Below are 15,508 nucleotides of genomic sequence, written 5' to 3'. Positions count from 1 at the left end.
CCTATATTGATTTAAAAGCAAGTCGTAAGAGTCTACTTGGAATATTACTAAACATCATGAATTTAGTTCTTTGGCAATCTCACAGTTCGACTCTTTTCTGTTCATAAATGAAAGCTGCCCTAACATTTGGTTTTGACATATCACCTCTATTTCACACTTCACTGTCGAGGCCCAATTTCACCCTTTTTTCCTCCTCAATTCACTTTCCTATTTAAATGTCTCTCATCTAACATATCTGTATGCAGTTTGCTGCTTATGTCTTCTTTCTATTGTCATGTGTTTTTCCATTGAAATTCTGTTTGATTCACAACCTGGAAACAATTGTATTTATCAAATACAACTTGGAGTTTATAAAACTTGACGCCTAAAATATAATAACTCATTATACAGTGCATTTGAGCCAGCACAAGCATAACAGTGAGTTTTGCATCAACAACCTACTGTGTTTACAACCACCTTTACTACATTGTAACATTGTTGGCTCTGGTGGCCTCAGTGTACTCTACACAATACCACACCTCGATATAGTGTCTTGATTCCAGTGTCACATTACTGAAGCTTGACACCCAAACACAAAGTGTAATGTATTATTGCTTCATATTATGGTAACCACCTCATGTGTTGTATCTGCCTGGAAAGTTCAGCTTTGAGGGCAAATTATCAACAGACGGCCTGAAAAGCAGTGAGCTGGGGACTGCAGTGTAATGAGAAGCAAAGCTTGTTGGGCACAAGTCATATTCAAAATTTAAATGCAGTTGGGTGGCCCTGCTACTAAAGAAATAAAACACGAGAGAAGAAGCTGCCATCGTGGTGAGAGAAAGAAAATGTTTTTTCATTTTCATTGTTGCAGCAGGTTTTCCTGTTTAATTCAATTCACAACCCTCTTACTCCTAAACCTTTTATCCAATGAGCGCATTACCCTCTTCCTGCGTGGTTCCTGCAAAATCATTTTTTTCCTTTTTCAGAGAGGCCACTCCCCCAAAACCCAATCACACTAAACAGCATATGAAAACCCTGCACGCTCATCAGTGTTGACTGTCACTATACTGCAACACGTACCATCAGGACAAGAATCCAGGATCACCCTGTTTCCACCGGCTCCATCTCTCAATGAAATGTTAGTTAGGACTGTGGTTATACACATAGGGGCGATCTAAACATTTCTCTCAGTTCCAACAATCCACCATTATTTGCTTGCCCTTTAACCATAATCGATTTATTGTGTAAACTTGTGTTACTTTGCCTTGTGGAGTTTGTTTCCTGTCGATATTTTGTTCTGGCTGCACTGAGACAAACTCTATTTGTACCAAAGCTGTCACCAACCCTGTGTTGCTCTGTAGGTATCCAGGACGGCCCCCAGGAAGTCGACAAGCAGTCAAAAGGCTTTCATCTGGACTTTTTTTTTGTATTTTCTCTGTCTGTTCCAACCCCAACAGTTTACATGTTTTATATTGTTGGGGGGGGATTTCAGTCATAGAAAAAGAAAATGACATCTGGCACTTCTTATTCATTTCCAAAGGCTTTCAGGATGCCTGCTGCGCAATCATGTGAATTCAAGGATTTACATAATTCACCCCAGGGTCAACTTTAAATTCTGGCGTCAATTGACAGCTTTTTAAAGTTCTGATTCAGGTCCAGGGGGGATGCCTGGGAATTTGTTTTTTTGCATTAACTGATCTCCTGGGACAGAACCACAGCCAAATGCCAACTTGGCAAAGCCCAAAGAGAGTCAGACTCAGAACAGACCAGGGGGTGTACATGCTTCATTTAACAAAGAATTAGGACGACCGCAGGGCTGTGTGGTATGTGTGTGTCTGCGGGTATGACGATCTGTTGGAGCTTTATGTTTCTGTTATGCTGACAACATTTGTTAAAGGGCTCGTTCTCGCTGGCAAGGACCAGTTAGCTCTCAGGGCTCGTCTGTTTTCCCCTTTAACCAATGAATCTCTTGTGTGGCACCGTGATCAGTGCAACCAGGCATGAACATTTAGAAACTTTCCCACAATTGTGTTTCAGTCATTATCTCTAAACTGCTGTGAATGGATAAACAAACAAAAGATGCACACAAAGAAAATGAAACATGCTTTTTGTTATTAGTTGTAACCATGAACAAAAGCACACCAAGACCAATTTGAACAAAGAGTTTGTTCATTCTTACACAGAACTTCAATTAAACTGGAAAATTGGGTCTGGAATTTGTATTAATAAATTCATTAATGAATGAATACAGTTATATAGATAAAGCAAAGCTATTTTGTACTGTCATTGTTTAACAATGACAGTACAAAAAACACAATTTGGGGTGTACAAACACCGAGTGATGAAATGTAATGACCATGAGTCACTCTCCTCTTCAAATCTCACACTATTTGGGATGATAAAATGAGCTCTCTTGAGTTCTTTTAAGAGTTATACTAAATACTTAGTAATTGTTTGTCTTTTTCCATTCATCACTTGTCAGTTTTAAACGGGCCCTTGTACCGTGCCTTCCCAGAACTGCTGCTCTGAACCATGCTTCAGAGACCAAGAAGCTTATTTAGCAATCTAGCCTGGCTCATAACAACAAGATAGTAATGTTGACAAACGCAACACAACGGCACACTCGAACGCCCTTTAAGAGCGGCGTGACTATATTAACACAACCCACAGGTACCTGCACAGTGACTCTCAAAGACAGAACGATGCTCATCTGGGCACAAATTGGGGAAATCGACCTGTTCTTTTAAGTACATGAAATCTATTGGCTCAGTTTAATTGTGCTTGGTCACTAATGTTGAACTTGACTTGTATCTTATTCTACAGAGATGTTTTACTTTTCCAATAAGGCCGTGGTTCTGTGGCCTTCTCCATTAGCTTACAAAGCCCACTCATAAAAATAAACAATAGAACACATGAATTGGATAAAAATCCTCTTCAGTCTTTTTTTGTGTGTGTTTCATGCTAGAAATCACAATCACAGTTATCACACCTTCAAAACTAGTCAAACTCCAACTAGCTGTGTCCATCACCACCTGCTGTAACATGCCACCTACAATCTCTGTCACTTATTCTCCCAGTGGTGTCAGCTACAACCAAACTTTGTGTGAAAACTAAATTGTGGAGTCACAATAAAAGGTCTAGACAGGGACTATTGATTTCACTGTACTAATTAGGGTTGGGTTGGACCATCCCATCATCCATCACCAATGGCAGACAGTCGTCACCGTGTCTTCGTAAGCAGAGAGAAAGCAAAAGTAGACAGAGTACACATTTCTGCATCGCGCTGCAAGGTATAGCTAAGCAATCCCCCCCCCCCCCCGTGGCCCTATTCTCTCAACTCCCTCGTAGATAAAACCGAGGTCCTTCATCACACTGAACAGCCGAGCTCTGTCCGCACTGAAATCTGTTACAGCAGACGAAATATTAAATCTATGCTAATCATCGTGAGCTCAGCAGCTAGCGTGGAAAGGTTGTTTCAGAGTGGGTACAAATTGGTGAAGACCTCTAATTCAGTGCTGGTGTATGACTTTATGATGCATGTGGAGGCCCAACGCTGGGGAAAAGCTGCTGAGTGTATGTATTACAAACTGAGCTCAACAAAACTAAATATAGGTGGTTTACACCTGTAGCCGTTCATTGTATCTGTCCTATTCTATCGTTACGCAAAGTATTTCCGACAATAATAAATGAGCATTTCAGTCCAATTGACCTCATCAGATATTAACTTCTCTCTGCTTTGACAGGAGAAACAGTGTGGCATTACTTCAGCTTCCAGTCATTGTTCAGTCTTATACTCAATAATAAACATAATTAAATTCCTGTGTTTATCAACAGTGTATATTTAGACTCTTTAGTCAAATCTTTACAATTATTTTGTGTGATTCTAGTTATGTGATCATGTTGCTCACATTGCACAAACAGAATTGACCAGCACACGTCAGCTGTTCTTATCATACCACAGTACTGTATGCATGCTTCTGATGATCGGGCTTTAATTAATGACTTCTCTTCCACATGTAGCCAGATAGAAAACCTCAGGGTTAACTTAACCAGTTGATAGGTAGATTAATCATGCAGGTTATACAGGATGGTCAATGTTGGGTTCAATGGAGCCAACACCAGTAACTGGGAAAGTCAGGGGAATATATTTTAGAAAGTGACTTGCTGATTTGCTGACATCCTCCCTGATAAACAAATTTATAACCTCATGAGGTCTCGGAATAATTAAAATTAGTTCCTGAATTGAAAATTGACGTGAACGCCATCTCAAGTCAGAACTCGTCTGCGAGTTGGCAAAGATGTTGGTGCAGGATTTGCTGACATCGACTCAATAAACACAATTTTAAACTCAGCTCTAAATAGATTCTACTTTTGGCTTTCAACCTAAATTTATCATCAATCACTATATCTGTACTGACAAATAGGTGCTGTCAATTTCAGTTGAGCTGTTCATATTATGACCTGATTTGAAAAAAGAGTGATATGGGGGAAAAGGAAAATGTTTCTTCTGTGTACACCTCAAAGTGACATGATTTTCTTTAGAATGATCCCACGAGTGTGCATCAGTTCTTCATGGTATTCAAATTATAACCTCATCAAAATGGGCCTATTGATGGATTGAAATGCAGAGGCTGACTGCTTCACTGCCACAGGAAACATCCAGATAAGACTTTGCTGTCCCATAGAACACAAACTACACAGAGTTTGCTTTCGCTCGCTGCATGTTTCTGTGTAACTCCGGGTTTGATTTATGTTTGATATGATCGATGTGTATTACCATAAATTGTTCACTTGCTTGATAGAGAGTGAAGGTGGTGGCCTCAGTGGGGAGCGGTGTGTATGTGTGAGAGAGAGACGGAGAAAGAGAGGGAGAGAGAGAGAGAGAGAGAGAGAGAGAGAGAGGGAGGTTGTACAGTGTACATACCATGGAGTGTGGTTCCTGGGAGGAGGTGGAGAAGATACGTGACATGCTGGCTCTATCCAGTGCGTCTCGTCTGCTGCCCTTGTGCCCTTCAGCAGGCCAGCACCCTGACGTTCCCAGCAGAGCGGCCACAGCTACCGCCCAGACCCCCAGGCTTCCCATGAGTGTCTACCTGAGTGGAAAAGGGAAAACACAACGCACACCAAGACTTTTAGACTCATTCAGTGCAGTTTCCAGAAATAAAACACATCGCACACACACGTAGTCCTCTTAATATTAATTTGGGTTTAAAGGGAATGGGACAGTTTACTTTCTCTGTGCGTAAGTAGGACAGAGTATATGAGTTTTCCAAAATAAGGTAATAATATTACAAGAATAAAGTCATACTTTTAGGCTACGTGTCATTTTAGAGGAGAAATATAAGAGAATCAGCCTTTTAAATATAGGAATGTGGAGAATCTTGTTAGTTTAGAAATATAGGGTTCATATATAAGAAATCTTTTGGCACATCAGCACCACATTATCATAAGTATCAGGACTTTGAAAAGATTATACCAGAAACAGAGTCTATTCCCACGAGAGAACCACACCAGAGTTTGAGCAAGTTGCCTAGTGGTGGTTATATTGATATTCAAAGGGGTTTTGTAGTTTGTCAAGAAACAATGAGAATGGTTATTAAAAAGTCTGGCGAGCCTCGGTTTTCATTGCTGTAATTTCCCCCCCCAAATTTTTTTTTACTTTATTCTCATAATAATATGTCTTTTTTCAATTTTTTCTCTTTTTCTCAAATTACGTAGTTTTGTAATATAACAACATTATTTTCAAAATCTCAGAATTTAGTTTTTCTTCAATATGGCCCTAAAGTACCTGAGTTAATACAAAAAATGATATTCTTTATTTACTCTCATAGTATTAGATTAACCACAACAAATGTAACTGTAAATCTTTACACCTTGGCTGAGATTTTAATCTGTCATAATCCTTATTGTATGCAAATGTACTCTAACGTCTTAATTTACTTGGATTTAAGTCAGTGCACCACCATCAGCTTCATGGTGGAGATAAAGACAAATGGACTGAACTCAAACAAACTCATCATTTGTTCAGCAGAATATGTAATTGCAACCATCACAGTCGTAATGTGCAGAATTTGTCACAAATAGATCTGACAGATAAATGAGACAGAGGAGAACAAATCCTACGAGATTAATGATACGACACGAAAAAATGTCTTTACCCGACAAAGGCAAATGTGTACAGACGAAAATACGATGCTTAAAACTCAATAACTATTAATAGCTTCTATTAAAGTCACAGTTTCATCCTTCAACGATTCCAGTGAGCTGTTTATAGATATCTATATTTCAAGAGACAAATACCTGGTTCGATGTTCATGCTTGCACATGCTCATACACACTCACACAATGGAACAAATACTGTACACACACTCCTCGTGCACACACGCACGCACATGTGCGCGGCGTAATTCAGCTACGTAAACATCAAAGCTCAGACTGATGGGGATAATTATCTGTATTACAAAGGACACGGAACATCTTTTGATGTCAACAAAGAGACAACCCCTCTGAAGTCGCAAATGGCGGAGTGTGGCCTGGGAGCTTAATATATAAACTCACAAGATCAATTTCACTTCAGCGACACACACACTCACACATATAGACACACACACACACAAACTCTTCAGGAAAAAGAAATACACAATGCATCACAACTGCACTATTGTGTGCAAAGCGGGAAAGTGAAAAGCTGTCAGGATTCGTCTTTTTCTGCCTTTTCCCTCGTGTTCTCCTGCTGCTTCCCCTCCTCTTTTCTGAACTGCATGTCTGTCATACACTTGTGGGCGTGGCTGCTTTACAACACTGCACTGAAGTCCAGACATTTTCCTGAATTTTCCAGAAGGGGCTGTGTGTGAAAATCTCAGAGTCGGTTGATCTGGACTTTTCCTGCCAGCCTCCTCATAAAATGTCTGAGTGAGCCCATGTGAGAATACGGCAGGAAAATGTCTGGATTTGAGAGCTTGTCACGATAGGGGCCGACACAGCTGTCGATGTGCTGTAAGGAAAAAAAACACGCAGCGGAATTTAAACATCATGTCCTCCCCTGTGTGTGTGTCTGACCCGGACAATCTCCTGCTGCGTTCCTCATAGCTGCAAGGCAATCTCCTGAAGACACTATTTCCCAGACATTTTACAGAGTTCATGCCTGAGAACGGCTCATGTGTGTCTGTCTCGCTGCGGGCATTTATTTTTCTACCAATTTTACCAGCACACTTATCCATCATCACCCGCTCATCTGCTATAGTAAAAGAAAGGCCCAGATCTTAGCTCCAGTCGCTGTCAGATCGTTCTCACAAACGCTGTGGCCACACTTTGCTTTATTTGAAGTCGCTTGTTTGCTCGTCACGTGCTGCACCTGCCTCACACTTTGTCTGCGTGTGCATCAGATCAATCACACAGATGTTCTCTGTGAGCTGCCCACGTCCAAACCCGGCAATCTCTGTCTACCTCAGAATCTCAGACAACAACGCAGCTCCTCTGTCTGTCTCCTCTGCTTCAACTAAATGGAAACGGACTTCAAACTCCCCCTTCATCTGAAACTGTTCCACAAGCATCAATTTTCAAAAATTCCTTTGGTAAATTATGTAAAATATAACAGATATTTAATAATGAAAACATAAATATGTGTTTTACTGGCTTTGGGGTGAATGAGCCTGACAACTACTCATTTCAATTGGAATAAAAACAGCCGATGAACAGGATAGTGTAATAAAAGGACGACCTTCTATTAAAATACAGTGCAAGAACAACAGAGTATTGAATGATCAGCACTCCGTGACGTAGCCACATTAAAACATGAACACCATCAGGTTGTATTTACTGCAGGTCATTGTGTTGCGTTAAAACTTCACTGCACAGGTGTTGTTGTTACGTTGTGTCCGTCCCTCGTGTGTGAGTTTGACGTCCTCTAGAGGAACTTGGCATTTCGCGCTGATGAGAAATATTTATTGGACCCAGTCACAGCAGCGACTTCTCGTCAGGTCTCATCAGCTGATGGTGTTTACGGTCGCACTGTGTGACACGGCAGTTAGTTTGGCGCGTCATTGTACTTTCAGGTAATGTGTTTATTGTTTTTACAGTCTGTCTCGTACTTTATTATGTGACTTTATTGTGTGTTTTACTGCGGAACCAGTCTGAAAACAAATTTACCGTAGGGGGCTGTAAAATTACAAATTGACACAAGGGCACAAGAAAGACGCGATGCTTCTCAAACAGTGCAGGTGTTAAAATGTCTGCAGCGGGTTCTTCAACACAATATTTAATATTTAAATGGTGATGATTCACCTTATGCTCTAATCTATGCTGCCGGATATTTTGTTTTTGACACTTTTATCAGCAGGAACATTTTTAAAAAAAAGGTTATATTCCTACAAAGCACCAGTAGTATTTAGATCCCTGGAAAGTAGCAACACCACAATGTAAAAATACTTAAAGCATTTACAGTATCACCAAAGTTACTAAAAATTACAATATGTTATGCAAAGATGCCTTAACTGATTTAATTAATCTATTTTGGACACTTGAGGGCAGTGGAACAAGCTGCAAACACAACCCTGACGTCTTGAACATGTCAGCTAACAGTTGCCTCGTTGTTTACACATGCAGGACACGACGCGTTTCTGCCCTGATTCGTACACCCTCCGCTTATCTCCGAGTTTGTCCTCCATCAGTTCCCCGGCTCCTCTACGATCACCGGGTCAATGCAGCCCTTTGTGTGTCCTCCAGGTTGGTGCCGAGCAGGTAGCGTACAGGAAGTTTGGTGGAACTTTTTTCACTGCGGCTGCCTGCTGCGTCTGGAAATGAGCTCGTGAGAGTGTGCTACACTAAATGCTCCGGAGCAGCCGAGAGAAGTGCAGAGTCAGGGGATCGTTCTTCGGGGGGGGTTCACCGCCATGTCACGTAGACATCGATCTATTGTGTTTGTGAAAATACTGATTTCAAGTGAAAGAACCCAGTGAAGGAAAGACAAGTAAAATGTGCCTCTACCATCCCTCTCATAGTATTGTACTTAACTACATTGAGTGTATAACTGCACCATATGTTGTTTGCTCGCTGTACTGTGTATTCTGTGTGTATGTTGTGGATGTGAGTCTCTGAGCTGCATCTCACTGTCAGTTTCAACAAACGGAGCTGGATAAAATGTCAGACTGTGTCATGGCGTTGAAAGATCAGTAAATCAGGATCCTAAGTGGTCAGGGAGATTATTTATATCCCATTTACACTTGGTATTAAACACTGGCTGATAAGATCATAAGGTTTAGTGCTGTCGGAGTGAACCAGTCAGAAAGATGCTCGCTCTGATGTGAGAGGATTTAATGTTTACAGATCATAAACATTTTCTAAAGGGCTGGAGATCACAAAAGCATATATCAGGCAAAATATAGCCAGTACAAACAAATGGAATGGTGTCATGGGTTGTCATTATTTAAGGTGTATTGATTAATTCACGATGTCAATTACACAAGAAAACATTCCACCTTAACAGCTGGACCTCCATGCACCAAAAGGAAGAACATTATTTCTTCCTAACAGTAACTAGTAAATACGGAAACTCAGCAAAACATCTATTCATTATTCACTCCCGTTTCTTTACTTGACTGTTTCAAACCAGCGAGGGAGCAGCAGCTATTAGCAGCAAACACTCTTCAGCAGCTCTCCAAAGTTCTCAACTATCAAAGTTCTTCAAGACAAAAACAAACAAACTCGGTGACACAGCTTCATGGACGCAACTGTCGTCATCTATTCTTCTTCTTATTCCTCTATATTTTGTTCGTTGCGTTTAGTTTTTCTTCTCAGACGACGGCAAACGAGAGGAGGTTGTTTTTCGCGAGCCAGACAAAGCAATCAGGTTTTAATCAGATCTCTAAGTGGACACTGGAGAAACAGGTGTATATTTAATCAGGTTAAAATCACATCTAGATGCATTATGGATACAAAGTGTGTGACTTGAGCCGTACAGTCCGTTCTGTTTCTAAATAATGCTCATCATGCTCATTATGGGATTTTAAATGTAGTAACCAGAGGTGTTAAAAAGAGGTAGAAGAGTAAAAAAATATAATATTTGCAAAAACATGCAATTTCCCCCATTGTGGGACTAATAAAGGACCTCTTATCTTATCCTTAAGTAGCATGAACATGAAATACGTGTCTTGTTTACCTACGTACTCAAGTCAGAACGTAGGTAAACATCCTTAGACACGTCCCACCACTGCACATGCAGTCAACCTCATGCAAACGTCCCGTCAGTGTAAACATCACTCGACAAGGAATCACCGACATCATTCAGCTATAGCTGGCCTGCGGCTAATGGGCCCTCGTAGATGAAAGCTCACCCTTGTGAAATTAAACACCAAATGAGATCTGCCACTCACTGTCTTAATGTGCTGCCTGGCCCTCTGGCATTGGCCCACACACACTCTCATACACACACACACACACAGCCACACATATATAAGAGTCTCACACAAACATAGCACAAGCGGTGCGGAATGAATGGTCCCTTTTGAAATCCCACAGCAGGGAGAAAGTCTAAGAGGAAGCCATTATTTGACCAGAATATTAAATCGCTTAAAGAGACATACTCTTTAAAACCAGTGCAGCCTCAGGCAGCTTTCCTCAGATCACACTTGTTCAGCAAGGTTACTTCCATTATATACAGACTAAATGTGCTGGAAGGTGAATGCCATCCACTCACACCGCGCTACCGTCTCTCCCTTTCTCCCCTTTTCATGTTTCTCTCTGCACAACCACCAATTTTCTGGCCACAACAGTATTGTTAGGTGCTTAAAGCGTCGTGCAGAGCTGCCTGCAGACGGCCCGTCTCCCCCTTTTCAGCCACTTACTTTCTCCTAGGAAATTTCACACTCATTTTCTTTCCAGAAGTTTTGGAGAAATTGGTTCGAGGGCTTTTTAAATTAAGAAGTGAACCAGCAGCTTATTAGCTGAACCCCAAGCTTGTAATAATAGATTTAAAGAGAAAGGTGAAAAATTTAAAAAGAGGAGAGTAAGAGACCGGAGGGAACTGACTCTTCATCTCATCTCAACCAAGGACTGTGGATTTTATCCTGTCTCACACAGGGACAATGCAACAGGGTAGGCAGTGCAGGCTATTCCAGAGGCCCCCGAGCTGAGAGTGGGACACCCCCCCCCCCCCCCCCCCCCACAAAAGAAATGGGTGATTACGTTTGTCCACGGCAACGACAATTTTATGAGAACCTCCAAAAATTCTATGATCGGCTGTGTACAGGAGACACCACAGACCATGCTTTCTGCTAAAATGTCATAATTTAAAAGGTTTGGTTGAAGATAAGAATGTCTAAATATGTTTGTGTGTGTGTGTGTGTGTGTGTGTGTGTGTGTGTGTGTGTGTGTCGTTTCCTACCTGGGCCCCTCAGGTCCCTTGAAACGCTCCACTCTCACAGATCGCTTCAGTCAGTATGAATATAAACGACAACATCTACTTATTACTGTCTTAATATTCTAATGTGCATGTGACAACTATATATTAAGATATACCTGAAGAAACATGAACCATCTTCTTCACACTGTTACAACCACACGACTGAACTCAATTCACAACATCAACATCACAAACATCCAGTGGTGGTTATTTGTGATGCCGGCAGCCGGGGAACTAAATCTGTCTTTCTACTGCGGCTATAACGCTGAAGGAAATTGTCAGCCTCTAATGTGCAGCGCTCAAGTACAGTAAAGAGCCATCTGCTAGCCATCACATTTTAAAATAAGGTGTTTGGAGGAAGGCCTCTGAGACTCATCAGCTTCAGTCAACCATGAGCTGCTATTTTCTACATCTACCTTTGAGGTTAAAACATTAATTATCACCTCATCGCTTGATTCTGAGCTACAAAAAAAACCCCTGAATTAAATGCATGAATGAACGCATAGAAAACTTTGTGCCAACATTCTTTCAAAAATATTTAATCCCTGACATACTCACGATCCCCCCGGACCACTTTACACTGCCTACACCCGTCAACGATCTTTCCTCACTGTGCAAAATTTGCTTTTAACAAGTTTGAGTGATTATTTCTATTAATTTGAGTATCAGCACAACATTTGTTGAATCTGTGCTCCTTTCAACTAAATATTAAAACACACACGCAAAACAGACACCAAAAGACCAATTTGAACTGAATTAGTTCCAATTATGATCTTCAGCCAGAGGGAATTAGTCTCACTTTTGTGTACAAAATGGAAATTGCATGATTGTGTGATTATTTCGGAGTCCTTCTAAACATGCAGCACAAAACATTTTTCTTTCCCAGTGTGAGAAACGACAAAAACATCTGGCACTGCTCAGAGGAGCACTCACAAACTGTCAGGCTGCGGCTAATGGTGATATGTGTCGGCAATATCATGTATGGATCCTAGAGAGCATAATGTTCCGCGGCGCTGATGCAGACGAATGTTTCCTGTTTGTTTTGTGGTTTCTGCTGTGTTTACACTCTGTATAGGCACGTTAAGAGCAGCTGCAATACAAACAGCGGGAGTCAAATTCCTTATGTGTCAATACACAACTGATGAATAAAGCAAAAACACCCTCTGAGTGATGCAGTTTCAGTTTAGACTGTTTATACGAAGATATATTTCAAGTGTTTGCCCATAACAACATGAAACCTTAGGACCATCACAGGATGCAATAACCGTCACAATGTCAAAGTGAGGAAGTTGTAGAGAACAAGAGCAGTCGTTTTAATATTGGTTACAAATACAATGTTTGAACCCATCGATGGGAAGATAAGTACAAAGTTTCAAAATAAAACCATGGCATCAGTGAGGACAGTGAAATCACAACACTGAACTCAATCCATTCGTCATCTACACCGCTTGTCCTTTAAAAATAAGGGGGTAGCTGGGGTATTGTGTTTTTAAGTTTTGAGAGCAGGACTTTATTTCATGTTCAGATTTTGTAATGCTTTCACTCATAACCCAGTGCTTGTGCTCAAATAGCCCCTGTGTGCTAAGTTTTGGTCTGCTGGTGCTTATACTGTCCGCTTGCGCTCAAATATTTTGTTAATTGGACAGATTTCCTCACTCCAGCTTCAGCTCTTCTCCTCCCGCTGCTTCTGTGCACACATAAAACGTCTGCTCTCGGTTGTCTCCTCTGCTCTTGGATCTTTCTTTCTGCACTTGGATTTATGAGTCGGTCAAAATCCCCAACCAATAGAATGCCAGGTGTAGTGTTGACAAATGAAACTGTCCCGTCCCCGCTGTGGGTGCCTTAGCTTTACTTCTTCGAGTGTCCTGCACGGGTGGTTACTTTAACAGGGTTCAGGCACTGGCACCCTCCACGGCTTTATTATTATTAATATTATCGGCGTCCTGTAGGAAGTAAAGCTAATGCGGTTGCAGGGTTTTGAATGAAAATCTAAAGTGAAGTCCTGCTGTCAAACCCTCAAAAAAACTGTGCCCTTGAATAAAGATAGAAAGACAAACCCCCACAGGATTCAATTCCAGCTGACACTGGGCGAGAGGTGGGGTTCACCATGGACAAGTCGCCATACAGAGATTCATATGAATATTCATACCCACTGTCGTTTTAGAGTTTTCAACCAGTCTGCATGTATACTGTATTTGGCCTGTGGGAGGAAACCCGACAGAGCCAACCACTGCCCCACCGTGCCGCCCTGAACTGATGGGACCCAGCTAGAGATGTGGCTGAATTAGCCTGACTAAGAGGACATGTTTGTGAAGGGACCCAGAATACAGGCGAGTGTGAAACAGCCATGTAAATGAAGGCTGCTTGTAGCCCCACAGCCTCCCTCTGCCTCCCTGTACTGGTGGCGGGGGGAAGGCCTCTAGCTGAGCTCTGAGACAAATCCAAGTGATCTGTCTGAGCTCTCCTTCCTGCTCTCTGTCCCAGCCCTGCGCCCCAGGTAGGTTCGCTGTCACAGTTAAAAATGACACGTTCGGTTCCGGGACGACAACGGGGCCGCACCCAGCTCGCCTCCTTCCCGCAATGTGCTGAGTATTTAAAAAAGATTACAAAGGAGGGCGGAAAAAAACGCGGAACACCACATGCTGAAGCTCTAAGGATTGTAGTTCAACGCCCATGAAGCATTGCATTGAGTTGATTTTACTACAATGCTACATACAGATTTCTGTTTGCATATTTACATCTATAAAATAACTCAATTAACAGTAAAGAGCATTTTGTTGCTTGAGTTAAGCTGCTATTCTTTAAAAGTAGAAGGTAAAAAAAAAAAGATCAGTTGTCAAACATTTTATGAAAGTAAGTCACTTTTTTTTCCCCAAATGGTTCCTGCTCCATTTCGGGAACAAACCTCTCTACATGTTGTTGCTGTGAGTGCTGCCGGTTACTGATGCTCCCTCTTCAGTAAAACCTCTGTCATCACGCTGCCTGCACTGGCCTATCTGGCTGCACTCAGCTTTCAAACAGCCCCTTCACGCAGACACACGTCTACGGAGTATGAAACGGAGCCACCGAGGGGATCGCCTTTGCCCAAAATGTTTTCACGACGCTTGGATGTGGCAGCGACTCGCTCGACTATGTGTCACTCTTATTACCGTGTGGTTGGGGAAGATACCGAGGACTCGCAGGGGTGTCAGTCTGTCTGTCAACTCGGCATCAGGATCACACGTCCTAACCCTAGTTATCTCCCAGACACTCCAGGTGAAGAGGAGATGCATCCTCTCAGGGTTTTTATTTTTTTATTTTTTACACTGTTTATTTATTTATTTTTATGACAAGAAATGTGATAAATCTCAGGATGCTCTGGAGTGGTGTTTCCCAAAGGGGATTAATACGGCACAGTAGTGTAGAAAGATAAGGTTATGAGCTGTCAGTGGAGTGTAAAGGGCTCATGCTCCCATAGAACGTTGACATGGGGATGACGGTGCATCTGATAAAAGCTGACACAGATCGATCGTTGTTAAAATGTTACTCCGATCGACAAATGAAGAAAAGATCGAAGTAATGATCATCCATCCGTCTGTCGGTGCATGCCATGCAAATTGCGGAAACTAATTGTAAAGTGGTTTAATTGTATTTTTACTTTTGTGTTATTTAGCTGCACCGATACAGCAAAGGTTAACAGTGTGTATGTGGAGTGCACATCTAACGAAGCGATCATCTTATCAGCTTCACGCTTTGCATGTATATTCTAACAGGTCCATAAAAGTGCAGTTAGAAACTAGGTGCAATCATTTTGATAATCTGATCATTTTTGTTTCACCATATCGGACTGAGACAGACATTCAAGGGTGCCACAGGTTCTGGTTTCTGTCATGACCCATTAACATTCATAGAATCACTTCCTCTGAAGCAATTTGCCCAAAAAGTTAAACACAGTTGTTTTGTTGCTGCAAAACTATATATGGAACTTTTATTTTGAAAGGTTGTGATCTTGAGTCTGATGATTGTGTCGATTGCTTCACAGACCTCTGAAATAATAGACGTGTAATGGATGAATGGATCAGTTAAGTCAATTATTGAAACGTGCCCAGACACGTGAACTATAATAAAACAAATCCTGTTTCAATTTATGTT

General features: G+C 41.5%; 1 protein-coding gene across 2 annotated transcripts in view; it reads right to left on the bottom strand.

The window, feature by feature from the left end:
* Window positions 1–15,508, bottom strand: part of fstl4 (follistatin-like 4) — a 201,017-nt gene that overhangs the window by 175,368 nt on the left and 10,141 nt on the right. Inside the window, exon 2 of one of the 2 annotated variants that reach the window (XM_034606575.1) lies at window positions 4,904–5,068. In XM_034606575.1, the coding sequence (XP_034462466.1) occupies window positions 4,904–5,062 (159 nt within the window). In that variant the 5' untranslated portion in view covers window positions 5,063–5,068. Of the gene's footprint in view, window positions 1–4,903; window positions 5,073–15,508 lie in introns of both variants that reach the window. The other variant, XM_034606574.1, reaches the window with a different exon arrangement.

Source organism: Hippoglossus hippoglossus, chromosome 14 (genome assembly GCF_009819705.1).
Source record: "Hippoglossus hippoglossus isolate fHipHip1 chromosome 14, fHipHip1.pri, whole genome shotgun sequence".
Classification (NCBI taxonomy): Eukaryota; Metazoa; Chordata; class Actinopteri; order Pleuronectiformes; family Pleuronectidae; genus Hippoglossus; species Hippoglossus hippoglossus.
This window is presented reverse-complemented; position numbering and strand designations above follow the sequence as displayed.